This window comes from Rhinolophus sinicus, linkage group LG01, assembly GCF_036562045.2.
Source record: "Rhinolophus sinicus isolate RSC01 linkage group LG01, ASM3656204v1, whole genome shotgun sequence".
Taxonomy (NCBI): domain Eukaryota; kingdom Metazoa; phylum Chordata; class Mammalia; order Chiroptera; family Rhinolophidae; genus Rhinolophus; species Rhinolophus sinicus.
Genome location: NC_133751.1, coordinates 128,297,091 through 128,324,190, shown reverse-complemented (window position 1 = coordinate 128,324,190; position 27,100 = coordinate 128,297,091). Strand labels below are relative to the sequence as shown.

Genomic DNA, 27,100 nt, shown 5'->3' with positions numbered 1-27,100 from the left:
GGCACTAGGAGAGAACTCCTGGATGAGAGAGGGGCAGCGATCATTAACGGGCTCAGTACCCCACTATTACATCCCAAGTGAGTTCTAACACACTACAAGCCTCAGCTAAGCAGGAAGTACTGGAAGCAACTTTTTCTCCTATATTTAATATATAGCAAGTCCAGAAAATTCTACATAGCTCCCTAGTATCATTAATTTTAAATCAAGGAGTAGCTCAATCACTGAATAGTAAGCTTACTAACTAATCATGGCAAGATACCACATCTCTATAAAAAATCAATTGTATTACTTTGTACTACCAGTGAATAATCTTAAAATGAAATTAAGAGAACAACTCCATTGAAAATGGATAATACTTATGAATAAACTTAACAAAAGTCGTGCACACTGAAAATTACAAAATATTACAGGGGAAAAAAGGACATAGATATTCTATGTTTCTGGATTGGAAGATTCAATATTGTTAAGCTGACAATTCTTTCTAAAGTGATCTATAGATTCAGCATTATCCCTATCAAAATTTCAGTAGGTTTTCATGTAGAAATTGACAGTCTGATCCTAAAATGGAAATGGAAATTCAAAAAACTCAGAATTGCAAAGGCAATATTTTAAAAGAACAAAGTTGAAGGTCTTTCACCTCTCAATTTCAAAATTGATTATACAGTTATCAAGATAAGCCTCATTATCAAAACAGTGTAGAATTGACACAAGGACAGACATATAGATCAATGGAACAGAGTTCAAAGTCCACAAATAAACCCTTATATTTATGTTTAGTTGCTTTTCACAAAGATACCAAGGCAACTCAATGAGAAAAGTATAGTCCTTTCAACAAATGATGCTGGTATAATTTGATATCCACAATGAATAATGAATTTAGAGCCTTGCCCACACCATACAAAAAAAAAGAAAAGAAAAACTAGTTTAAAGTGTATCACAGACCTAAATGTAAGAGCTAAAATTATAAAAATTTTAGAAGAAAATATGGGAGAAAATCTCTGAGAACTCGAATAAGGCAATGATTTCTGCGCTACAGGAACAAAAGTACAATCGATAAGTGAAAAATATTGATTAATTGGACTTCAAAATTCAAAAGTCTTATACTACAAGAACACATTAAAAACTGAAAAGGCAAGCCACAGACTGGAAGAAAACAATTGCAAATCTCGTGTCTAGTAAGACTTGTACCCTCAACATAAAAAGAACTCGTGAGACTCAATAAAAAGAAGGTAAAACCAACTTAAAAATTCAAAAAGGATTTGAATACGCACTTCACCAAAGAAAATATGCAAATGCTTAATAAATTCATGAAAAGACATCATTAGTCATTAGTGAAATGCAAATCAAAACCACAATGAGATACTATTTCACATCCACTAAAACGAATTTAATAAAAAATATAGACAATAACAACTGTTAGCAAGAATATGGAAAACAGGAATTCTCATTGCTTGTAGGAACATAAAAGGTATTGTCACTTTGGAAAATAGTTTATAATTTCTAAAAATAATTAAGCACTTATTTGCCATACAATCCAGCAATCCCACTCCCAAGAAAAATGAAAATATATGTCCATGCCACGATGTACATATGTACATTTATAGTAGCATTACCCACAGTAGCCAAAAAAAGTGGAAACAACCCAAATGCCCATCAATTTATGAATGGATTAAAAAAAATCTGTATCAGTAAAATAGAATACTGTATTATTCAATAATACAAAGGAATGAAATTTTGACATATGCTATAAGTGAAGTTCAAAAACAACATGCTAAGTGAAAGAAGCCAGTCAAAAAAAAAATAAATAAATAAAAACCCACATCATGTATGACTCCATTTATATGAAATATTCAGAATCCAGAAAAGGCAAATCTATAGAGACAGAAACTAAATCGATGGTTGGCTAGGGCAGGGGAGGAAATGAGGATTAACTGTAAAGTTAGACTGCAGTGAGGGTTGCACAACTTGGTAAATGTAGTAAAAATAATTAAAACATAAACTTTAAATAGGTAAGTTTTTGGTATACAAATTATATTTCAATAACTTTGTTATAAATAATCTATCTTGCATGCTAATAATTACTAATAGAACAGCATAGAATGCTGTAAAGAGAAGCCTCCATTGACATAAAACATTTGTTTATTTGGATCATCAACCACCAAAATGATAACCAATTAACATGAAATCTGAAGAAACACAAAAGAGATGGTAATATTTTTGGTACATGAGTCTCTCTACTGATAATGGCAACATCATACGCAGTTTAAAATTCAAAGATTCTAAAGCGGAAGACCAAAGACCTTTGCACAATGAAAATTCAAGTAGTGAAAGGGCCCTGGGTTCCATCACTTAATATCTATGCTAGTCAAACTCAGTTTCTTCCTTTATAGGATAAATTGAGATCCTTACCCAGCCTACAACACCCCAGGCTGTTGTGAGGACAATGTAAGACAAATAAAAGTATTAAAATATAATATTTTGGAACTTATTACCAAATATAAAGATGTCACTTGCATCATTGCTTTTTCTCATGTCACGTCTAAAGATGGGAGAGTCAATCATATGAACCCATCTAAGTTCAGAGCCACATTTGGCCAAACAGGCCACACGTTCTTATCTCTTAAGAAAGCTTTGAGACTGCATTCTGCATGGCCATTGCTTTGGATAGAATTCCACAGCCCCTGCTTTGAAAACAATAATGCAGAGTATTATAAATGGAAATGTCAAGGGAAAATATTAGAGGTCCAATATTGAAGCAGCTAAGGTGCTTGAAGAAATGCCACTAGAGATAAGCAATTAAATGGAAATTTTAAAAATACTTATTTTAGATAATAAATTTAAAGTGAAGAAACATAATATTAAATGACCTTTTCAGAGCAATGACATTTATTATACATGCAAGTTTATATATCCACACAAAATTATATTCTATGTGTCAGAAGGAGGGAAGCACAGGGAATAAGTCTCTTAAAGTGCCATCTACTTTATAACAAAAAAGTAACATTAATTGAGTATTTAATAGGACTTTGATCATGTAATATTTACTTTGAGTACCGAAAATGTACTTTGAAGATGTACTATAGAATACAAACTATATGTATTACATAGATGTTCTCATGTATTCCCATTTAACAGATGAGAAAGCAAAGGCATAAAGCTGAGGTCACACACAGCTTCATATAACAGGCAGACCGTCTGACTTGGTGTCTATGCTCTGAACCACTCCATCACCCTGCCTAGCATGTAATATCAGTATCTTTATTGTTTACAGGCTCTCTAAAAATATAGCTAAGTCATTATCCCCAAATGATTTCCAAAAAAAAAAATTTAAATGCAGCCACATATCAACACACTGCGTATACTTAGCAACAAAAATCTTTGAGCAGCTGTATTCAATTAAAAAATTATTAACCCTGAGGAAAAGTATATACACAACAAAACCCATATCCATATGTTATTCTTACCATTTCTTATATTACTTTTGTAGTAAAGTATATCCATAAATGAAATCCATCATTGGGTGATAAAACTACCTATTTCCATAATAGCTTATTATTTTCCTCTTCTGGGGTGAAAATGATCAATGTAAGGGGCTAATAGCATTTCAGATTCCCTACATTAACCACCATTTGGTAACCATAGTAACTCTAAAGAGAAAAAGACACAAAAAGATAAGATGGTTAATTCATATTCCTATTCTTGCTAAGAAAATAAACTTTAACAGTGCACAGTATTAAAAAAAGTAGTAAATATAAGTGGTGTTAAAAGTACACCTTTTGAAACATTTCTCTGGGTCTCAGATATCATCATCTGTGGCACTAATGTCTATAGTACAGATATCATCTATGACTAAAGTTTGGAGAACTTTTTTGAAATATTAAAATAATTACATTAATTGAGTGAATACATAATCAATACACTAAAAAATTGCATTTTTTTTTCTTATTTGGTTACAATCAAGATTGCACTCTATGGTACCTAAAGTCATGATTGTGAAGACGTTTATAAAGTAAGCTTTTATGTTTTCTCTAAGAAGTAATGAGATTGTCTTTAATTCTTATTTCAAGCCCACTTTGATGGGTCTGACTTGTTTTCATCTTTGACGTTTGTATTTCTTTGCATGGAATTCTATATTTTCCTAGTTAGGAATAATTCAAACTTAAGGTACATATCAAAATTCTGCCATAAAAGAAAAAAAATTTGAAGGAAGATATTTCCAGGTGGTCATAAAGGAATTTCTCCTGATGTTTCCACTGCTAGGGAGAAGTCATTCCCTTATCAATCACCAATCCAATAGCTCAGTCTGACCCAAGTCATACAGAACCAATGAGCATTTGCATTCGATTTTTTAAAACATTTAACCTGGCCAAAACCTATTATAGACAGATTTTGTAGCACATGCTCAAAGAGAATAACTGAGTCAATCACTACAAAACTAACATATTTCAACATCCTTCTATTCCAGAATAGCCTATAGTAGAAGTGACAGAAAAATGAGAAGACTTCCGATTAACTTGGGGAGCATGACATGTGTATGTAACTTCACTCCTCCTTATACCTCATTAAAATGACAGCAAAGGCATTAAACAATACAACTCAGTAAGGATCAAGAACATAGAGCTAGAGGTAGAGAACACACAGCAATAAATTCTGGAACATGGAGAGCAGATAGAGGAACAGTCAGCAACCTGTTGTATAGAGAGCTGAAGATTAGAAGAGTATGATAACAGCAACAGAAAAAGCCAATTTTACTTGCAGAATTCTGAGAAGGCTCAGAACCTAGAGACACTAGGGAGGAGTAAGGCTTGTGGCTTGAAATGAGGAATAATTAAAAGTCTATAAATGGAATTAATTAACCCCTCATATCCCTTCCTCTGTCTCTTTCTTAATCCCTGCAGGAAAACAGACAGCAAACTCCAACTCCACAGAGGACATTCTCGAACAGCACAAACAAACTGGAAGGGTTGGAAGATGAAGGATAATAAAAATGTTAGAAAATAGAATAAAAATACAAACAAAAGAAAAAATATGAAAACATCTAAAAACTGAAGATCAGTTAGAAAGGTGAAATGTCTTTCTAAGGAATTTCAGAAGAAACAGAGACAATAGGAGAGGGAAATCATAGAAAAAATCAATACCAGAACTGTAGGATATGTGCATATTCATTGAAATATTATCCTAATATCCAGCACAATAAAGCAGAAATGACTCACCACAAAGTACGTAATCACAACATTGCAGAACTTCATGGATAAAAAGAAGAATCCAGAAAGAGAGATGAGATCAGAATAATGTTCAGTATAGAGTAATTTCCAATACAGAGAGATGAGATCAGAATAATGTAAAACTTTTTAGTAACAACACTGGAGTCTGGAATACAGTGGAGCAAAACCTTCAAAATTCTCAAGGAAAGGTCCTTTGTAACCTTGAACTCCACACCCAAGCTTATCAGTCAAGTATATGACAAGCACATAAACCCTTCCAGATGTGAAAAATTACTTCCAATGTACCCTATTTTAGTAAACCTAGAAAATAAGTTTAGCAGTTTAAGAAAATAAAGCAATAGGGTTCAGGACGAGAAAATGAAGATTCCAAACATGACAACTGTGCAGGAGTCCAGATTGAATCAAGAGGAATCAATCCTGTGAAAGGATCTCACAAAGAAAAAATATGATACAGTGTTTGGACGAGTGTTTGAGTATTTCAAAAAAAAGTAAAAATGGGCATGGAGCATCAGGGAGAAAGCAGCAATGGGCTCAAAGAAGATGAAGCAGAAGAAAAGATGAAGTAATTTTTTTTTTTTTTTTTAAATTTCTGTGTAAAACAAAAAGATGTGGTGGGGGAATGGATGCAGAAGCATACCACCTTGCTTGGCTCAACCAGAACAATATCTATGTAGATACAATAATATAAGCTCTGCTCACTGATTTAAATTTTTGATATAACTATTTTTGAAGAGAGGCAGTAAAAAAGGTAAGTGGTAGGGAGACGATACATAAATCCTCAGCTAACATAACAACATACAGTGTTAAATCGATAAAAAATATCCAATACTTGTAAATCAACAAATATCAATAATGAGCATATTACTTAGAAATATGGAGATGAACATCAGAATAAACAGTAAAGAGAGCTGAAACTGGCTGTCTCTGTGGAAACAAACTGGGAGGCAACAAGCAACTACAATATTTCATCATAACAACAAGAGTAATAAATGTCTAACTCGGTGTACCTATACCTTTTTATAGAGAAAGTGTTCAACATCTTTTCCAGAGATCAGAAACAGTGCTGGAACCAAGCAGTAAGGAAATATGGATGAAGTATTTTCATATTTTCTGATTTATAAATTTGACTTTGGTTTTCATTTATCTTATAGTCTCTCCTGAATATTTATTTCAAGTTCTAGAATAACAGGGATCATACTTCCTTTATCTTCAGTCTCTTCACTTCTCAAGCCTCCTAAATACACACACACACACACACACACACACACACACGCCCCTCATTCTACCAGTATTTAATGTGCTGAGGAAATTTAATGCCACAGTTATGTTTTAGGTATGTGAAATATATCAGTGAATAAAATAAAAAAATTCTCTGGCCTCAGGAAGCCTACATTATAGTATTATTTAGAGGGGAATAAAACCACACAGAGTAATTTATTTTATGTATATTAAATAATATAGACTTTTTATGACTTATTGGAGGCATTATAAAATTAGTACTTAAGAACTCTAAGAAAAAAATAATGAGAATTTTTAGCAGTGAATCCCATGCCATATATGCCTATCCTTTTTGATATCACAGAAATAACGCCACTGAGAGTTTATTATATACAGGCCTCTAAGATAAATTAACATCCATAGAAATAATTAAAATGATTTCAATTTAATACAATTCCCAGGAGAAATAGTTCATGGACTTCTAGCACATATTCAAAAAATTAGTTCTCTCCAAAGAACATTTTATTTTCTCTAAGATTCCTAAACTTAAAATATACATGTATTTAATATATAAATTTTTCCTCAAAGTACTTTCAACAATTAAAACATTACAATGTAAGCTATAATTAAATATTAACCTATGTCAGATCCTTTTTTCTTAATTTAATGTCGTTTTCACAGTCTCTTTTTTATTCTCCCAAAAAGATTAATTCCAACTTATCTACTTAGTTTTCAGAACACAGGTCATTATTCTCACCCTTTTTATTCACTGTGAAGAAGCTAATGAAATTAAAACTTTTTAAGAGTCTGTCATATAGAAATAAAGTTTCAGATCTAAAAAGTCAGTTAAATTACAACCATTTATTAATAAAGTCTATAGAGCTGTCAAACTGATCTCTTTTTGTGTCTAAAAAGTGTGCAAAAGATGTGTAACATAAAAGCAAGAATATTTCAAACATCAATTTATTATATAATGACAGAAATAATAACTAACATTTATTGAGCAGCCACTATACACTATTTCAATATATTATTTTACTAAATTTTCAAAACACTCCTGTGAAGTACATATTATCCTCATTTGCAGATGGATACATAGAGCTTAGAGAGGTTAAATATAATAACTTTCTCCTCTTTAGAGACAGGATTTGAATGTGGGTCTGGCTATATAGAAGGTTCTAGATCTTGCTGGTATACTCGTAGTATACTTTAGTATACCCTAGTATACTTCCAAGTATATCTCTTAGGATGACTTAAGGCTATTAAAAGAACCTCTCACAAAGAAATAAATATAGATTTGTTTTTCTTTCAGACCTTATAATTCATAGCAAAAATTGTTTTCTAGTCTTTTTTGTAATCTCATTTGCAAATGTAATTTGGAGTGATGAAAATGTTCTGGAACTAGATAGTGGTGATGTTCCCACCACACTATGAATGTACCATCAATGGACTGTATACTTTAAAATGGTTAGAATGGTAAAGATAATGTTATGTGTATTTTACCACAATAATTATTTAAATGTCATTTGGCCCAAAGGCAGTACATTAGAAACTGATCCTCTACTTACACAGAATCACAATTTCAAGGCCACCACTTCATTTCTAAGGCTACATATTTAAATTCTACATCTTTCCTAGTGACTTCCAAATTTATTTCTCTAGCAAAGACCTTTCTCCTGAATTCAGAATCACGTATCCAACTTCCTGGTCAACATCTCCGCATTAATTTTGAACAGGCTCAAAACATTAACAAGACCAATAACAAGTTCCTAATAGTCCCTCCAAACCAGCTTCTTCACAGTCATCTCATATGAAATGACAATTCCATTTTTCTAGTAGCTCAGAGCAAAGCCTCAGTATCACCTTCTGTCTCCCCTTCCCTCCCCATATATCAATGAATCATGATGGCTTTACCTTAAATCAGGGTTTCTCAATCTGGTCACTATTCACATTTGGGGGTCTGATAATTCTTTGTTGTGGGGAGCTGTCCTGTGCATAGGATGTTTAGCAGCATATCTGGCTTCTACTCACATATTTCAATAGCACACGCCAGTACCGCCAAATGTCCTCTACAGGGCAAAATTACCCCATGTTGAAAACCACAGCCTTAAATATATCCAAAATATCAACCCCTGCTTACCACTTTCACTGTCATTACCTTAGTTCAAGCTATTATCATTCCTCTTTATTCTGCAGTAGCCTACTAACTGGTCTCCCAGCTTCCACCATTCTCAACTGACAGGCCACAATGATCCTATTAAAATCTCATTAACCATGAAGTATGATATTAGCTGAGGGTTTTTTGCGCCATACTTAATGGTGAAAAACTGAAAGCTTTTCCTCTAAAATCAGGAACAAGACAGGGAAATGCCCCGTCACCACTGTTATTCAATATACTCATAGTATTAGAAGTCCTAGCCAGAGCAATGAGGCAAGAGAAAGAAATAAAAGACATCCAAATTGGAATTGAAGAAGTTAAATTGTCATTTTTTGCATATGACATGATTCTTTATATAGGAAACCCTGAAGACTCTACACATGCACACATACAAAAAATACCGATTAGAAACAATAAACAAATACAGTAAAGTTGCCAGCTACAAAATCAACATACAAAAAACCATTGCATTTCTATATACTAACAATGAAATTTTTGTAAAATAAATGAAAAAAAAATTTATTTTGCAATTGCAACAAAAAGCATAAAATACCTATGAATATACTTAACGAAGGATCTGAGGGAACTATACACTAAAAACTATAAGACATTAGTAAAAGAAATTGAAGAAGACACAAAGAAATGGAAAGACGTTCCATAAACTGGAAGAATCAACATAGTAAAAATGGCTATATTACCCAAAGCAATATACAGATTTAATGCAATCCCCATCAAAATCCCAATGGCACTTTTTCAAGAAATAAAACAAAAAAGTCCCATGATTTGTATGGGGTCACAAAAGACCCCTAGTAGCCAAAGCCATCCTAAGAAAAAAGAACAAGTCTGGAGGTATCACACTCCCTGACTTCATTTTGTATTACAAAGTGACAATAATCAAAACAGCATGGTATTAGCAGAAAAACAGACACATAGACCAATGGAATAGAATTGAAAACCCAGAAATAAACCCACATATATGCAGGCAGATAATTTTTGACAAAGGAGCCATAAACATACATGAGAGAAAAGACAGCCTCTTTGATAAATGGTGCTGGGATAATTGGAAAGCCATGTGCAAAAGAATGAAACTAGACTGCTATATGTCACCATATACCACAATTAACTCAAAATGGATCAAAGACCTAAACATAAGATCTGAAACAATAAACTGTATTGAAGAAAACATAGGTACTAAACTTATGGACCTTGGGTTCAGAGAGGATTTTATGAATTTGACTTGAAAGGGAAGGGAAGTAAGAGCTAAAATAAATGAATGGGACAATATTTCAAACTAAAAAGCTTCTGCACAGAAAAAGAAACCATGAACAAGACAAAGAAGAAACCAACCAAATGGGAGAAGATAAAGGTCTACTATCCAAAATAAATAAGGAACTAATAAAACTCAACAACAACAAAGAACAAAGAATCCAATTAAAAAATGGACAGAGGATCTGAAAAGACACTTCTCTCTAGAAGACATAAAAACATCCAACAGATGTATGAAAAAATACCGAACTTCACTAGCTATCAGGGAAATGCAAATCAAAACCACCATGAGATATCACCTCAAACCAGTTAGAATGGCTGTCATCAACAAGACAAATAATACCAACTGTTGGAGAGGCTGTGGAGAAAAGGGAACCCTCACACTCTGCTGGTGGGTATGTAAATTTGTATGGGCACTATGAAAAACAGTATGGAGTTTCCTCAAACAATTAAGAATAGAATTACCATATGACCCAGCAATTCCTAGCCTGGGGATATACCCAAAAAAAATCTGAAAATATTTATTCATAAAATATGTACCCTGATGTTCATTGCAGCATTATTCATGGTGGCCAAGACATGGAAACAACCAAAGTATCCTTCGATAGATAACTGAATAAAGAAGATGTGGTACATATACAAAATGGAATATTACTTGGCCATAAGAAAGACGAAATACTGCCATTTACAGCAACATTGATGAATTTTGAGATTATCATGCTAAGCAAATAAGTCAAACAGGAAAAGTCAAGAACTGTTTGACTTACTCATATGTCGGATATAAAACTCAAAGGAACAAGACAAGGAAACAAAAACTCATAGACACAAACAATGGTTTAATGGTTACCAGAGGGTAAAGGAGGAGGTGAGGTAATAGAAGAGGGAAAAGGGGTGTCAAATATATGGTGATGTATTATGGAAATGTACACTTGAAACCTATATAATTTTACCAACCAATGTCACCCCAATAAATGTAATAAATAAATACATTAAAAGAAAGGTCAAATCATGTGACCACTTTTTCAAAACTTTCCAAATTCTATCTCCCTAGAGTAAAAGCCAAAATTGTGTTTTGATCCCTGAACTCATACCTAATTTGGACCCCATACTCCTCTGACCAGATTTCCAATTACTGTCCACGTTCACTCTGTGCCAACATGCTGACATCCTCTCTGGTCCTCAAACATGACACACATTCTCCTGTCTCAGGGCCTTTTGCCATTGTTCCTTCCATCTCAAATATTTTTCACCCCAATATCCACGTAGCTGGCTTTCTCACTTCCTTCAAGTCTCTACTCAAATTCACTTCCACTATAGTTAATCACCCTATAGCCCACCTACTTAAAATTTCCATCTCTCACCTATCACTGCATATCCCTCCTCCTTGCCTTATCTTTCCTTCTAAGCACTTATCACCATCTAACATACTCTCTATTTAGCCTCTTGATTATGTTTATTACCCTGTTCATGAAGCCCAAAGATTTATCTGTTTATTCTCAATTTGTCACACGTGCTTGTAATAGTATCTGGCACATAGTAAGGACTCGACAAGTATTAGTGGAATGAAGCAACATTTTACAACCAATACTGACAACTTTTTTAAGAGACCACTAGTTACTGTGACTTCAGAAACCATGATTTGTTTTTCTCTATGCAGACATGAATAGTTATATTTACCCAAAACAACAAGCAACATCATTCCTTATCTGATAGTCTTGCTGACATGATCCTTCTTTCTTGGCAGGCATGACAGATTGCCTGACACTAAATATAGATCAGAGGATCTCATCACAGTGATGATTGGCACTCAACAGCCTTGCCAGATCAATGATCCTATGGCCTACAGCTCTCCAGTCTCTCCCCTCAGGATAGAAATCCTTAGCAGATTATATCATTCCCTTAGTATTCATCAATCCATTGTTTATCCAAAACCAGGACCCACTTAGAAATGCCTCTAATTTGGACAAGGTTGACTAACATCTAATCTATAGACTCCAGGGGGGAAAAACAATAGACATCAGCAAAGGGCTTAAGTGGTTGACACTACAATCGAAACCCAGAGAATTGTTTCTAGGTTTTTAAAACAAAGTACATTTCTCTGGGTCTCCATGGAAATCTGTTCAAATTCCAGATTACATTGGACCTGATTTGCTGGATATTATAACATACTCCAAAAAAATGTAGCTAATTCAACTGCAGTACAGTTTTACTGTTGTTGTTTAATCCAAATGAAATAGAGTAAACTCTTGCATAAGCAGATAACAGATTCCAAGATATTGAGTTTGTTTCTGAAGGTGATGACCCAGAATTGCTCTAGGACATGACTCCTCAAATTGATTTTCACCTTTAAAATAACGTTGCATTCATGTCAGTATTATATATAATACCAAAACCTCTGAAATGCCAAGCAATAGGGAAAGAAAAGATAAACCAATACGGCACTGGTTAAATCAATTATTAAATAAAAATACAAAAGAATACTATGAAACCATTAAAAGATAAAATTGATCAACGTGCACTAATATGTAATATTCAGTAAGATACCATTATATGACAAAAAGCAAACTGCAAAAAACAACACAGAGCATGACTCTGTATGAAGTGGTGTGTGAATATATGCACATATATGTATTATGAATTTGAATATTTTCAGATCCACATTCTCCGCCATTCTCCGCCTCCCTGCCCAGGAAGCTGGTCCGTATGGACACAGCAATGGGCTCCCTTGTCTTGTGGCTGCTGGTTGGATTCAGCCAATGGGAGCCCTGGTAGGAGGTGCGAGAACAAGGGTTGTTCATTCCCCTGGGCCCCTTCCTACTTGGACTACAGCTTGGTTATGTCCCTCTAAAGGCCACAACATCTGTCAGCCATCCTCTCCATGAAGTTCTCTCTCCATGAAGTTCTCTCTCCAAATTCCAGAAACAACTTTCTTTCTTTGCCCCTGCAGGCCCAGAAGTCATAAAGACTAATACTAGCTCAGGGGTACTCCCCAATTCCTTGTAGCTATTCTTAAACCCTGCTCACACTTTCCCACTGTTGTAAATAACCTTTTATTCAACTCTTTTCAATTATCCACTATGCATATACCATTTATTTTTGGCAGAACCCCAATTAACGCTAATAATAATGTGTGTATTTTATGTGATTTACATACACAAACATGCATAGAGATGTGCTTACATGAGCAAGGAATATTTTTGAAGGCAACATAAGAGTGGAGAATGAAATACACAGCCCAGACTTTTGCTTTTAATTTTGTATATTTCAAATATTTTCTACTTTTAAAATATCTGGTCAACTACAAGTAATGAATTTGTAATTTAGAAGTAAAACCACATGAGAAATATGTACATATTATTACATTTTTCTACAACATATTAAGAGGAAAAGAAGCAATGAATACCAGGGAAAATTTGAGTGATATTCATATTGTGTGATATTCAGTTTGAGTGATATTCATTGTGTGACATAGATATTCATTTTGAATGATGCAATGTGCCTGATAGGAAGGACTCTTACTCTGAAACTTAAGGTTAACAGTTATCTAAGTATTTATCCACTGTAGAGTGGGTCTCTGTACCATCTTTTTCCATTGACCTACTTTTAGAAAATCAGACTTATTTTTAAAATTTGCTTCAAAATAAGTCCATTTTCTTAACACATCTCATTCGTGTTTCAGATTTGCTACTTTCCATTTTAATTGCACTTTTTTTGAGAACGTTAGACAGGAGTGCAGTCATATAAATGTGCTTATTTAGACTTAGTCTTTTGCGATTAAAACAAAATGGCCCCATTCACAGAAATGCAATATTGACTTTTAGAACTATTTCCAAATCTTCCTAACACTACCATGAGTTAAAAAGTGCAAATCACTAATGTGGTATTAGGGCCCACAATTAAATTAATTTATAGGGACTTTAATGTAATTAAATTTCCTCCAAACTGTATCTCTAATGGTACTGGGTTTTTTACTTAATATACTTTAAAGCATAATTTACTTTCATTTTTGCAAAGTCATTTAAATATTATAAATATCTCTTATACATATTTTCATGGTGGCACAATACATTTGCAGTCTATTTAATTCACAGATGATGAGACTAAAATGAAAACTCTTTGAGGACCATACATCTTCTACAACATCACATTTTCCAGTTCCAAGATATTAAGCATATAAGTTATCTGTATTTGCAAGAATGGACTCTTGAAACAGTAATAAATATGTTAAATGATCTGATTGTGAAACGTTAAGAAAATTAAAATCTAGAGCAATGAAAAACATCAGTGATACAAACAGCCAAGATAACTGGGGTTTATAATTTAAGTTAATAAATTATTAGCCTTTAAAATTAAATTGAACAGCTCTTTTCCACAGCCAAATTAAGGAAGTATTTAGAGAAGGACATAAGTTATATGCAAGCCTCCAAACCTCAATTCAACTTATTCATATAGTTATGTACAGGGTAGCTAAGGATTTCAAAACACATTAAGATGACTTTATAACCATAATTAATGAGCAAAGTTGTTAGGATAATTTTTCATGCTCCCAAACCTAGATATTCAGGTTCTGTACTAGAAAGCATTCAATAGTAAATAGCTAACTAGCTTGTACTCTAAAAGAAAGACACATATAGAACTGGTCCGATGCATTTGTAGCTGAGGATTATCAGCTAAATTCAGATGTCATTTTTGCTACAAGTGTGCTGCACAGTGGTGATATATTTGACAAAGGAGAAGCAGATGTAACTATGGAGATCATAACTTTAATTGACAACAATGTGAAAATTCAGAAGGATAACAAGCATCACGGATGGAGGTGACAATTATGCAGGAATAAAAATCAAATGTAAGCTTTATTATCATGAAGAAGAGTCTATTTTTCCTCTCAGGATATTCCTCACTACTCCACAAAAAAGAACAAGGATGGAAAGAATTTTCTTGTCATTAATGAAAATGGGACAAAGGAACAGCCAGGGCATTCCTACCTGGTTTCCAGATGAACTGATTATCCTTTTTGCCTTCCACATGAGCTGCATGGGACAGCAAGAGAGAAAGGAATAGAAATAACTTCCTCATGTTCCTCCATACCCAGCAAGTAACAGCCAGATTACCCCTTGGAAACATTCTTCAGATTTTCAGCCTCTTGACTTGACTATTCCTAAAAGAAAAAAGAAAGTCAGATAAAATTTTTCTGTACAGAAATTATGAAACCTTACCTTGACTGCTAGAACATTTATCATGAGTGCATTACAAATTTTCCATTACCATAAAGAAAGTATGTATATGAAGATTTTCAGATCAGCAGTTAATTAGCCATGTTTTCAATTCTTACTCATTGAAGGCATTATCAGTTCTAGAAACGCCCCAGTCCCTCACTCAGTTTACTTTGATTTTTAAAAGCAGGGTTGGCAGATACCTGGCATGTTCCCACCTTCTAGTCAACCAAACTCCTTGAGGAGCTCATGATTTGGGGAGTAAGATACACATACACAGCAAAGTCCAAAATCTGGCAAGTACTGCTCTAACAGTAGTATTAAGAAAGAGAGATGGAAAGATTGAGGAGGAGGCCATGAATTCTGTAATGAGAAAGAGAAGTCTGATACAATATTTGAGAAGACGTTTAGGGAAACATAAGGGCTTCAAGGAGCCAGGAAGCACATTTCAGAGAACTAGGTGCTGGAATGAATTCTGTGTTTGGGGACTGCTAGTGGTCCAGTGGATGCTGTGAAAGACACAAAAGTGGAGGGAGGAAGGGACGGAGATGAGACTTAGAACATAGGCTGGAGCAAATTGTAAAGAGCCTTGAATGCTATGTGAGGGATTAGGGCTTCATTCTGTAAATAGCAATAAGAATTATAGGAGAGCAAATGACTTAAATAACTGACATCAGGGTGCCTAATGGATGACTGGTGGGTGTTACCAGAGAAATTGAGGCCAGTTAGGAATCTAGTGAACTAGTCCATGTAGGTATTGATGAATCAAGAGATATTTGAAAGGTGTGCTGAGACTGAATTAAAAGGATTTGGATGGGATGTAAGAGAGAGAGAAGATAAAAAAGACAGCAAGACAGCAAACTTAGATGACTGGACCCATGGGATCCTTTTACCAAAGAAAGAGGAAGAGGGGCACATTTTAAAAGGAAGCCAATAATAATTCCCTTCAGATAATATTAAGTCTGATGTGCCTACAGCATATCCAGGTAGAGGTTTCCAAAAGATAAAAAGGAAATTCTACCTGGAGTTAAGGAGACCTGAACTAAATTGCCACAATAGATGTGTTAGCAAACTATATCAAGACACATAGGTAGAAAGGGATAAAATGAATGAACCATAAAAGGATATCAAGGGTAGAAGTTATTACCTCTAAGTATCTGACTGTGTGCTTCCTAGTGACCAAAGAAAAGAAATAGCTCCTATAGCCTTTAAGTACGTAGGAATAAATTACATATTCTGCTTTTTTTTTACTATTGTTTTTGAAGAAGCTATGGGGCTGCTCAAAAGCACTGATGGAATTTACCCCGAGAGTCCTCATAAATACAGATGATGTTCAGCAATAAAAGAGACAAGGGCAAGGTGTATATGGTGGCGTCTCGGGGCGCTCCTAGAACATTCCACAGTCACAGTGACAAAGTACAAATCAGTAAAACTGATTCTACAAGGAGCCAAGCAATGAAGTTCAAGTATACAGCTCTCAGAGGGCCTGCCTTGATGCAGGGATGAAGAAACTACTTGGAGAAGCAACCAAAAGCTTTTCTTCAAACTTCTGTATTGCATACCAATATCAAGAAGCATAAAAGAGCAGGGCTCCAGCTGACATAAAATAGGGCTCTCTTGCTCGACTCTGTGTCCCCAAGGGATGGGTTGGAATATTTCATGGAAACTTTGGGACCTTACTGGACACAATTCAAAAACCTCTGGCCTAGAGAATTGAACTGGCCACATTTCCTTGCGGTAGGCATCCAAGAGTATGATTTACCACAACTATGCTTTTGCTAAAGGTTGGCCACTAAGGATATTAATTTTCTTTTATTCTAAGGCTATTGCTAGCTCATATGGTATTTCTGTGTGTATCAGAAAAAGATAACCCCTCCTCAAGTAAAAATGTTTTTAAGTTAGTATACCCTGAATTTTTCCGGCCATGAGACCTTTCCCAGACCCCACTGACAGCATCCCAGCCTGTGGGCACACACGGGGCCGCTGTGTCCCCTTTGCTCACATGAAGAAACATACACATTAGCATCAGAAAGCATACTCTGCGCCCTCCCTCCTACTTCCCAGGTGAGGCCACGGTGCCACATTCAGAGATGGAGCTATGGGGGAGCTTGAGAAGCACCTCAGGAGACCTCCAGGAGTGGTTGGGAATAGAGCACAGCCACGACATATGTCTTTACCTGTGGGTGCCCACTCTGCTGCAGGTACAAGGCCAAGGGGCCATGGTGGGTTTGTCTAGGAAGGGGCTCTCCCTTCCAGCTCGAAGCCCTGGAATCTCAGCTCCCACCACAAGCTCCCATGTAAGTTAGCATCTGTCTACCATGTGATTTGTGCCCCCTTATGCAAGACATCTTTGCATACACACACACATACACACTCACACACACACACACACACACACACACACACACGAAGGGGGATGTTTCTAATGTCAAATCTACATGCTGTAAGAAGCAACACAACAACGAATGCTTTGGACGTCTTACCATGATATTTTAAAATCTGTCTAAGTCTTTTGTCTCAATGGATAGTCATCTCACTTGTGCTGAAAGATGGACTGAAGATAAGCCATTAATTTCCTTAGAAACCAACAAAGAATTCTCTCTCTCTCTCTCAAACACACACGATTAATTTTTTACAATATAGATTTGATACAAAGACTTTAGTCCGGACATTTTTCAGAAGACACCATTGCCATTAATTCCATTGAGGCAGCTAAAAAAAATCTAAATCTATCACCCCCATAAAACAATATAACTTCCTAGTGAACACTACAAAGCAAAGTAGTTGAAAAATATACCCTTGGGAAAGCAAATGAACTGGCCTTCTGCATAATGATGGATTTAATTCACTGCAACGCTAGAGAACTTTGGATACAAATGATGATTTGCGTTTGATCCTAAGTTATTATTATTATTCATAAAGTAATAACCTAGCAGGACTAGCTCACTACTGAGGCCACTGCTATGACAGGAAATCATCAGGGTATAGGTGATGACTCTGTCCATTCTCATTAGTGGGAGACATATATCTATCATATCTAAAAACATATTTGAATCATCAAAATGTAAACTGAAGGGAAGGAGAGCCAAAAGCATGTTTGCTACACTCTAAATGGCTATAGGTGGGAAGCCAAAAAGAGTTTTAAAAGAATTAGGAGTTTCAGTGAGACCACATGTGAGTTGGAATGATTAGCCAAGAATTTATATATAAATATTTCGGATTTTGAATTTTGCCATCAATCGTTGGATTTTAACTGCAAAATAATAATAATAACAACACATATTAAAATTACCTGAACAGTCTGCTGTAAGCACTGTTCTCCTCTGAGGCTTCCCCACTGGTCGAGAGCCCTGTACTGGCTCCGCAAATGGACCCAATGTCTTTAAGGTTCCTTTTGTATTCACTTAAGCCACGACCCACCACTGGGTGGGAGATGCCTGGGCAGCATGGATGGGGAGCCTCCTAGATGTCTGCCATCACCATATCTCCTGGCTGTCACTGTCTAACAAGAATAGTGTCAGTAGAAACCCAAGACTGATTTCATTTTCCTCACAGGATTAACAAAATGTTTTAATTCATGGGCATTACAGGCTATGACACCCACTACAGGAACAAAGTGTACAGCTTCTACAATGAAAGTCTCTCAATCCTTTTCCTGTATCTCAATGACTGTCAATATAATTTCATCTAGAAATAATGTTAAAATTCTTCACTTCAAGCTCTCCCTTTTTTTAAATTTTATTTTGACCAGAAAAATAATCCAAAATACAGATCTTAAAGAATGAACAAAAACATCTCCATTGTGACAACAATGCTACTCCTAAAACACCCACATATTTTTAGGATCTGTGTTACCTCTAACCCTGTACCTCATTACCTCCCTTTTCCCAAGAAACTTGAGGACAGGATGGGAAACCAGATTTGATGAAGCTTCCACCATTTGTCCTGCTTCATGGTTTATACACATAAGTAAAATGAGAATATCTGCTGACTCGATGGAAAGTGCAAAGTGGAATTTGAACACAGGTTTGTCTCTACTAAACGATATTGCCTCTTTCCTCCAAATGCTGGAAACTGACTAAATTATTCCTTGGAAGACAATGAGAGTCATTCTTATATGCATTACTTGAAAAGCCACAAAAGAGTTAACAACAAACAAAATGAGAGGAAACAAGAAACAATTAGATTCCACTCCTTTGTATAACACAAATGTAAAAATGCTTTAACTATGATGAATAGATAGATAGATAGATAGATAGATAGATAGATAGATAGATAGATAGATATAGATATATATATAGATATAGATATAGATATCGGAAATATATGCTACCTATAATGGCATGAATAATTTATATCATGAAGGTCATTGAGTTTCCCAATCAACTTATTTACTCTATATCTTAGCCTCCAAAATGTGTTTGCAAGGTTAGCTCTAAACTGATGAATACTAAGAGAAATAAAAAAAACAGTTTCTCCTTTAAGCCTCAGTTTTCTAACCATTCAAAGGCCCTTCAAACTATGAAAAATGTGTCTTAAACTTCATATGCATTTCATTTTCCCTTAAACATATTCTTATCATTGAAGTCCCCGAATATTTTAAAAGCACAAAACTTTAAAAAATAAAATAAAATAAAATAAAACTATTCCAATTTGCTTTCAGCCTGAAAGAACAGCAATAAGTGGGAGAAAAGGAAATTTGACCATCCGTATCCCCATAGTGCCATCTCATGGCAAATGTGCAGAGAAGACGGCTCAACAATGATAACCATGTAACGGGCTGGAGGTGAGGATACCCACTGTCAAGACCAACTCAACTAACCTGGATGGCGACTCCAATTACAAGTGATCGTTCACTAAATGCTGCTGGAGAAAGCACAGAGGCATCTGCTTTTTCTCAGCTATCTGCCTAATTTCTGATTGCAAGGTTGTACATTCCATTTCATTTTTCATAATCCATCAATATATAAAATATTGACCCAAGTACTCCATTGAACTTTCACCAAAGCCCTATGAAGTAGTTATTCATATTTTCCCCCATTTTAGAGGTGAGGAAACTGAGGCACGGAAAGTTAAAGGACAAGCCCAAGGTCACAGAGGTAGTGAGTTTGCAATTGATCTCAAAGGTCTTCCTCTGAAATGAGAGAAACTAATATTGTAACCCAATATCGATGGAAGCAGTTTTCAAAACCCCAAGTATGTAAATCCTTTATAACCCCATGGAGGATCTTTCAGAGAAGCTTCTACGAGGCCATTTACATATCATTTCTCTTAATCTTTTATTCCAAGGTCACCTCTGCCAGAAAACATCAAAGCTAGATTAGAAAACAGGCCTGACACCACAGCCCTGATCTGTTTATTGCATCACAAGCGGTGACTCTGGTCTTGGAGCCAAAATGAGGAGGACATCACCCCATAACCCTTAGTGGGTGAGGATAGAATAAAATTATAAATGGAAAGTACTTAGATGAGCGCCAGCCAGAAGATGAGCGCTCACTAAAGGGTTACCATTGTTACAAATGTCATTATTCTCTCAAAATTCAGAAAAAAAGCTTATTCCAGCAACATTTAAGGAACAGTTTGAGTGCAATCTTCTTCCGCAGCAGAGGAATGAGAGATGATTTTTTCAAATGCTCGATCTTGCAACTTTACACCTTATTTCTGAAAGCACTCTGTACCAAGAGCCCCATTAAAAATTCGCACTGACCCCGGGAAGAAAAAAGCTGATATTATTATTTCCATTTTATGAGAGAGTTACCACTGGCCTCGCAATGACATGATGTTTAATAACTTCCTCAAGACTTTTAACCACCAGCCTCTTCTTCCCTGCACCTCACTCTGCAGAATCCTCAATTATGCCAATATACGGATGGGGTACCTGCAAACATACCACAAAAGTATGCAATCTTGTGGCTTTAGGTTACTATATTAACAATTGCAACACATTTGCATCACATAATGAGAACACAGGAAAATTTGCACAAAATCTACACAAATATTTGACCTATCTTTGAACAAACTTTTGCCACAGGACTTAATACCTACAAAGAGGGCTTGAGATGTGTTTGCCAGAACCTTCAAAACTACATCTTGGTAGCTGTCACAGATATATCCATTGGCACATATCACTATATCTTCCTTTTCTTCTAGAATGACAACTTTTTCTGAATGTCTACCTGCCCTGTTTAAATATATAAAAGTATATTTCATATATTTATAACATTTCCATATTTCTTTGCAGGTAGAGTGGCCACAGGCCAGTTTTGGCCAACAATTTGCTGAGTTCAAGAGTATCAAGTGGATGGGGAAGAGGGAATGACTTCCCTTCTTTAATAAAGATATAAAACCCCAAAGAAGAAAGTGTCAAAGTGCGGTTCTTTGCCATTGACTCCTTCCCCATTATCCCTGCCTGGAACACAGACATCATGGCTGGAGGTCCAGGAGCCATCTTGAGATCCTGGGGCTAAATGCCACACACTAGGAATGATGGAGTAGGGATGCAGGACAAACCTGAAACGCAAATGCCATCATGGAGCTTCAGCAACTGTCCTAGATTGTCAACCTCTAGACTTTTGGCTTTGTAAGAAAAATTAATCCCTCTGTTTTAAGCCATTTTGTGTGTGTGTGTTTCATATTACAGAGCTGAAAGCAATTCTGACTCCTACAGTACCCATGTCCCTAAATGCAGTGGCTTATTTATAGATGTACCTATTTGCAGGAGTGAGCCTCTATGACTTTGACAGAATGAAACACAACTTCTCACATGAGGCAAGCAACACATTTAAACTCGCTGTAAACCTGGCAGTAGATGTCCCTATTTCTAAGCAAGCGAGGTGGGTTTACTCTCTACATTGACTTCTTCAGGTAAATATATGCAGTATGAAAAGAAAAGTAACATGTATCTGTTGCCATTTTTTGTAAGTGTCACTGCAGGGAAGAAAGGGCCCTTCATGTATGAGAAACTATAAATAAAGGAGAAAGGTAGTGATTACTCTGGTAAGCTGTCTCAGGTTCCCCAATGAACACATCCATTCATATACACCTAGTCTAGAATAAGAACATATTGATGTAGCTATCTTCTATGCAGTTGTCAAGCCCTCCCTGAAGATATGGACCGTTCTTATAATTTTAGAATGACATGCCATCACCTCGTGAAAAATCATCTCATTACCTCATGAAATCATGTCCTCATGACCCCCTAGCATTCCTGGTTGTTGCTCAAATCTTCCACTTCCTCTTTCTTAATCCTTTTTCTCACTTGGGACAGGAGCACCAAATTTCCCTCACTGTCTTCTCACTGGCCACTTCTTCTCAGCCTCCTTTTCTAGAATTTCCCCTCATTCTGATCTCTAAATTGATGGATCGCTGACTGTCCTCAGACTCCTTTTCTTCTTTAGATTTGCTCACTTGCCCAGTGATTTTTAGTCCCCGCAGCTTTAAATGTCATGCTTCATGGTTCCCATTTCTCCATGTCCACTCCCATATCTCCAGTCCTGGACTGTTACCTGAACTTGTACAGCCACCTTATCCCTGAACATCTCCACATGGATGTCTGGTAGGTAACTCACATGTAGCTCACATAACAGAGCTTATGGTTCCCCTACGTAGTCTGCAGCCCCATTCTCCCCTCAGTGTCCCTGTCTCAATAATGGTACCACACTTCATCAGGAGTCATCCTGAAATCCTCTCTCACATCTGAAAACTAATTCATTAGCAAATCTAACGGGCAAGACCTTCACAATCTATTCAGTACTAGGCCATTTCCCATCTTTTTTTGCCACTACCTTCCTAGTGCAACCCACCATTATTTCTCACCTAAGCGACTGCTTCAGCCTCCTAACTGGTTCTCCCTCTTTCACTCTTCGTTGCTTTCTATGCACTTTTCACAGAAAATCCAGAATAATCTTTAGGAAAGAAAAATACACTACCTTCCTTAAAATCCTCTCATCGCTTCCCATCACAGAATAAAATCTAAGGGCTTTGCTGGTTGGACTTTCCCTTCCTCTCCATCTTACTACTCTCCATTCACTCTTCTATCCCAGATATCCTGTCCTCTTTCTTGTTCTTCAAGGCTACACCTTCTCAAGGTCCTTGCATTATTATTGTCTCGGTATCCACAAGGCTTGCTTCCTCAGTTAACTCTTCTCAAAGGCTTCCCCAGACCATGGCCTGTTCATCAGAGTTGCAATCAACCTATCTTCTTGACATTTGTTTCTTGTTTGGGTGTAACACTTAGAAAAGATCAATACCTGACAATCTAATATATATTGGTTTATTCGTTTGTTTTCACCTCCTCAAGTATTATCTACATACTTTATCTAGTTCATTTGTTACATGCCCAGTGCCTAGTATATTGCCTGGCAAAAAGTGATATTCAATAGAGATTCACTAAATGAATAAAGGGATTCTTGAGTCTACGTTTGTAATTTTTTTTTCTAGTTAAGTTTTCTTGATCTTGGACCATGAATTTGATGAAGATTCTTTAGCATACAATGGAAGACAGATGGCTAGAAAAGCCCAATTACCTGAAAAAACTAGACTACTTTGAAATACATTAAAAATCATTTCTAAGATCTCAACATTTGGAACATATGTAATATATTCAAACATACAGGTAGTGGGGTGGATACTATCTGCTGATATCTACTATCTGCTTAAGATAGAACTAGTGTTGACTCTGATTTTTTTCAAAAAATCTTATGTCCATGCTTTTTAGATAATAAATTATTTACTTTTTTAAAGCACAAAACGGCTTCCAAACATAAAGTTTTATGCCTCTTATGGGACAGAAATATAATTGTGAAATCAAGGAAAACAGAATTTATGTGAAAGGAATGGATTCTAAAATGTACAATTTCTTCCTTCTCATCTGAGGACCTTCCTCGCATTATTATGACAACACTATCACCACTGAATGCAGATCTGCTTCAGGAAAAGATGTCGCCAGGATCCTAATCCTTGCATTTAAAGAAAAAGAAAATCAATTGATTAAAATGTATATTTGTCATTTTAACTTTAATGGCTACTATAATTTATTCAATGTACAGACAAATCGAAAGTATTTGAATTGAGAGCAGCGATGGATTCTCTCTTAAATAACATTTAAGTCAGTTTTTGCACAGGCCAATGGCAAACTTTACAATGTTACGAGTGTCTTTTGGTTTGAGTTTCTGAATTCTCTCCTCTGTGCTCAGTAAAGTTAATTTAGTAGTTGTGAAAACCTGAAAATCATTTCAGTGATGGTAAAACACTGAAAAATTTCTCCAACTGTATAAATAAATTACAAACATCCCACTCTATCACCCCCAAAAGACGAGAAGAATAGAAAAATTTGATGTTGTCTACACTTTTTAAATCCTCAATTGGAGGACTCCTTTTTATAAAGTAGGAACAAAATGAAAGTTAAATAGTTTAATGGAAATGATATGAAAAAACATAAGATAGTCACTACACTAAAGAAAAAATAAAATGTGTATAATCTGTTTGGAAGATCTTAGGTTAATTATAAAAAGAAAAATGCATTCAATTCTGAAGCACTGCATTCTAGAAAGAGTAATAAAGTTAGTACAATCCCTTCTGTAGATATTTTAAGAAATGAAATACACACCTAGTGGTATTAGTCTATAGTGCATTCGCTTAAAGATGCAGGGAAGAATTTGATAATCTCTTTTAACCAAATTTTATAAACATATATTTATTTATATGTTTTATACATACATACTCACACACACACATATATATACGCACACAAACATATATATATATGAATGTAGAGAGTAATGTTTTGTGGGCTTATATACATAACAGTTACTATAAAGAGCTTTATAAGTATTCAGTATACCTAGAATGTATAAACAAGATAAGATCCTGTTCTAAACTGCTACTGACCTTTGAAATTAAAAAATACTTAATTACTCATTAACATTTTCTGCAATGTAAGATTATAAATATTTAATATCAAGATAACTATCCAGTTAAACTGTAAATATTACTTTGTGTTCTCTTAATTATGCATCTACTGTTTCAAAGAAACTTATTAAAAAAACATGTCCACAGTTGACATAAAAATAATAGCATGTTCATAAGCCTATCAAATTTTCTAGCTGTCCCTTCCAGTATCTTTTATAAGTTTTCATTTATTATGGCTGGGCACTGACTAATAATAATTTGCTCATTTAATTCAGGAGATTTGAGAGAATTTACTTTAATCCTGTCTCATCTCACTCTTCCCCAAAGAATCAAGTAATATCTGAAAGAGAACATTCCAAACTACATTGAAATGCAAAAGGTGTTTTCAGATTCTTCTTTACTTACATAAACCACAAGAAGTTTCAAACACATGCTTGAGCAACGGAAAACAGATTTTATCCTCCTAATAGCATCTCTAAGGGTTTTTCTTTTTTTTATTGTCTCTAGATGTTTTACATAGATCAACAAAGCCTAAAGACAGTTGTCTTGAAACACATTTTATTTATCATTTCCTACCTTAAAAAAATTCAATATATTCACTTAATACTATCTACCTTTCATTTCAGAGAAACAGGCAGAAATTGATGACCCCAAGCCACCCTTCATTTTCATGTACTACATTACACTATTAAAGTGTGTACACATATGTACACACACAATTTTAAAAGGATAAAATGATCAAAACACAAAAGAAAATTTTCAAACTGATTTCTCTCAGAGAAAGAAGAGAAGTTCACTGGGCACCCTGGCAATTTGCCACTGGAAATTTTACATTTAGAACTTTAATTACAAACTTAGTAAGTGGATTATAATGAAAGATCTCTCTAGCAAGGGAGCCCAGACAGATGCATCATGAATGAATTAAGGAAAACACCAGAGAGAGAACTTTACATCAGCAGAAAGATTTTAATTAAACAGCAATAGGATGGATCTCTTCTGCGAAATGATATTGCTATTGCCACAGTTCACTAAAACTATTAACTACAGAATATAGTCTTTGAAACCATTCCACTCTGGAAAGTATGCCTAAACTTTTGAATTTCCATTATGAGGGCAGGAAACTGCCGCTATGGAGGAGGAAAAAGGTCTATTAGTGAAATGTGGGAGTGAAAAACCATTTCTTCGTTTGCCTGCTACACTTGGCAATCTGTATCTGAAATGGCTCCACCACACTGCATGGAGACCCACAGGCTGCAGAAGGCAAATGAGGCAACAGTGACCACCTCGTGTCCACCGAATGTTAGCAGTGATCCACTGGGAACAGCCAAAACACGGGCTGAGATGGGTGTTTCATAATGTCACGTATCTGTACTTTCATTCTTGGCACGAATTCAATTATTTACTTGAGATACTTGGTTGTTAACGACACACATTTTAAAAAACCCTCAACAATATCCCTGTGGCCTCTGCAGTGTCCAACCAAAAGTCTGCTTCCTGAGTGCAGGAGCCATATTTTCTTCATTTTGTATTCCTTGCTTGTAACCCAGTATCTAAACCCAGCAAGTGCAAGGCAAATGTTGAGTAAATGAATGAAGCTAAATGGCTACAGCAGGGTACATTCCAGTGTGATAAACTTATAACGAACCAAAAACAATTGGGCTAGGAAAGCCAGTAACCTCAAACACATACAAAAAATTGATTGCAATTATGCTTCCCCTACAACATTGCAAAATTCTATCCTCACAGATTTCTGAGACACCTCTCATTTATTATTCACCCTATAAACATTATTTATTCGCTAACAAACACTTTCCAGAGTGTTGCCAGTTCCAAAGTTGGAATGAGTACCAACAAGTACAATGTTGGAGGATCTGTAGGGCCCCTAAGAGGGAAATTGTTGGGAGTGTAACAATACGTGGAAAATGACATGCCAAACAGATATTTTAATAAAACAAGTAAACATTAGTTAATAATTACATAAAGTTCTTAAAGGAAATCAAATGATCCATGACCCCAAAGTAATAGCCTTAAGCTGTGAGATGCCTTCTAATTTCTAGAAATAATCACTAATTTTTACAGAGTTAAGAGTAAATTTCAGGAAACCTTCAAAG

At 35.4% G+C, this 27,100-nt stretch overlaps 1 protein-coding gene across 4 annotated transcripts in view; it reads right to left on the bottom strand.

Moving 5' to 3' along the window:
- THSD7B (thrombospondin type 1 domain containing 7B) overlaps positions 1–27,100 on the bottom strand; it is an 802,394-nt gene that overhangs the window by 674,686 nt on the left and 100,608 nt on the right. For all 4 annotated transcript variants that reach the window (XM_074335732.1, XM_074335728.1, XM_019752567.2 and 1 more), the window contains one exon: positions 14,853–15,025. In XM_074335732.1, coding sequence (XP_074191833.1) covers positions 14,853–14,991 — 139 coding nt within the window. In that variant the 5' untranslated portion in view covers positions 14,992–15,025. The remainder of the gene's footprint in view (positions 1–14,852; positions 15,026–27,100) is intronic.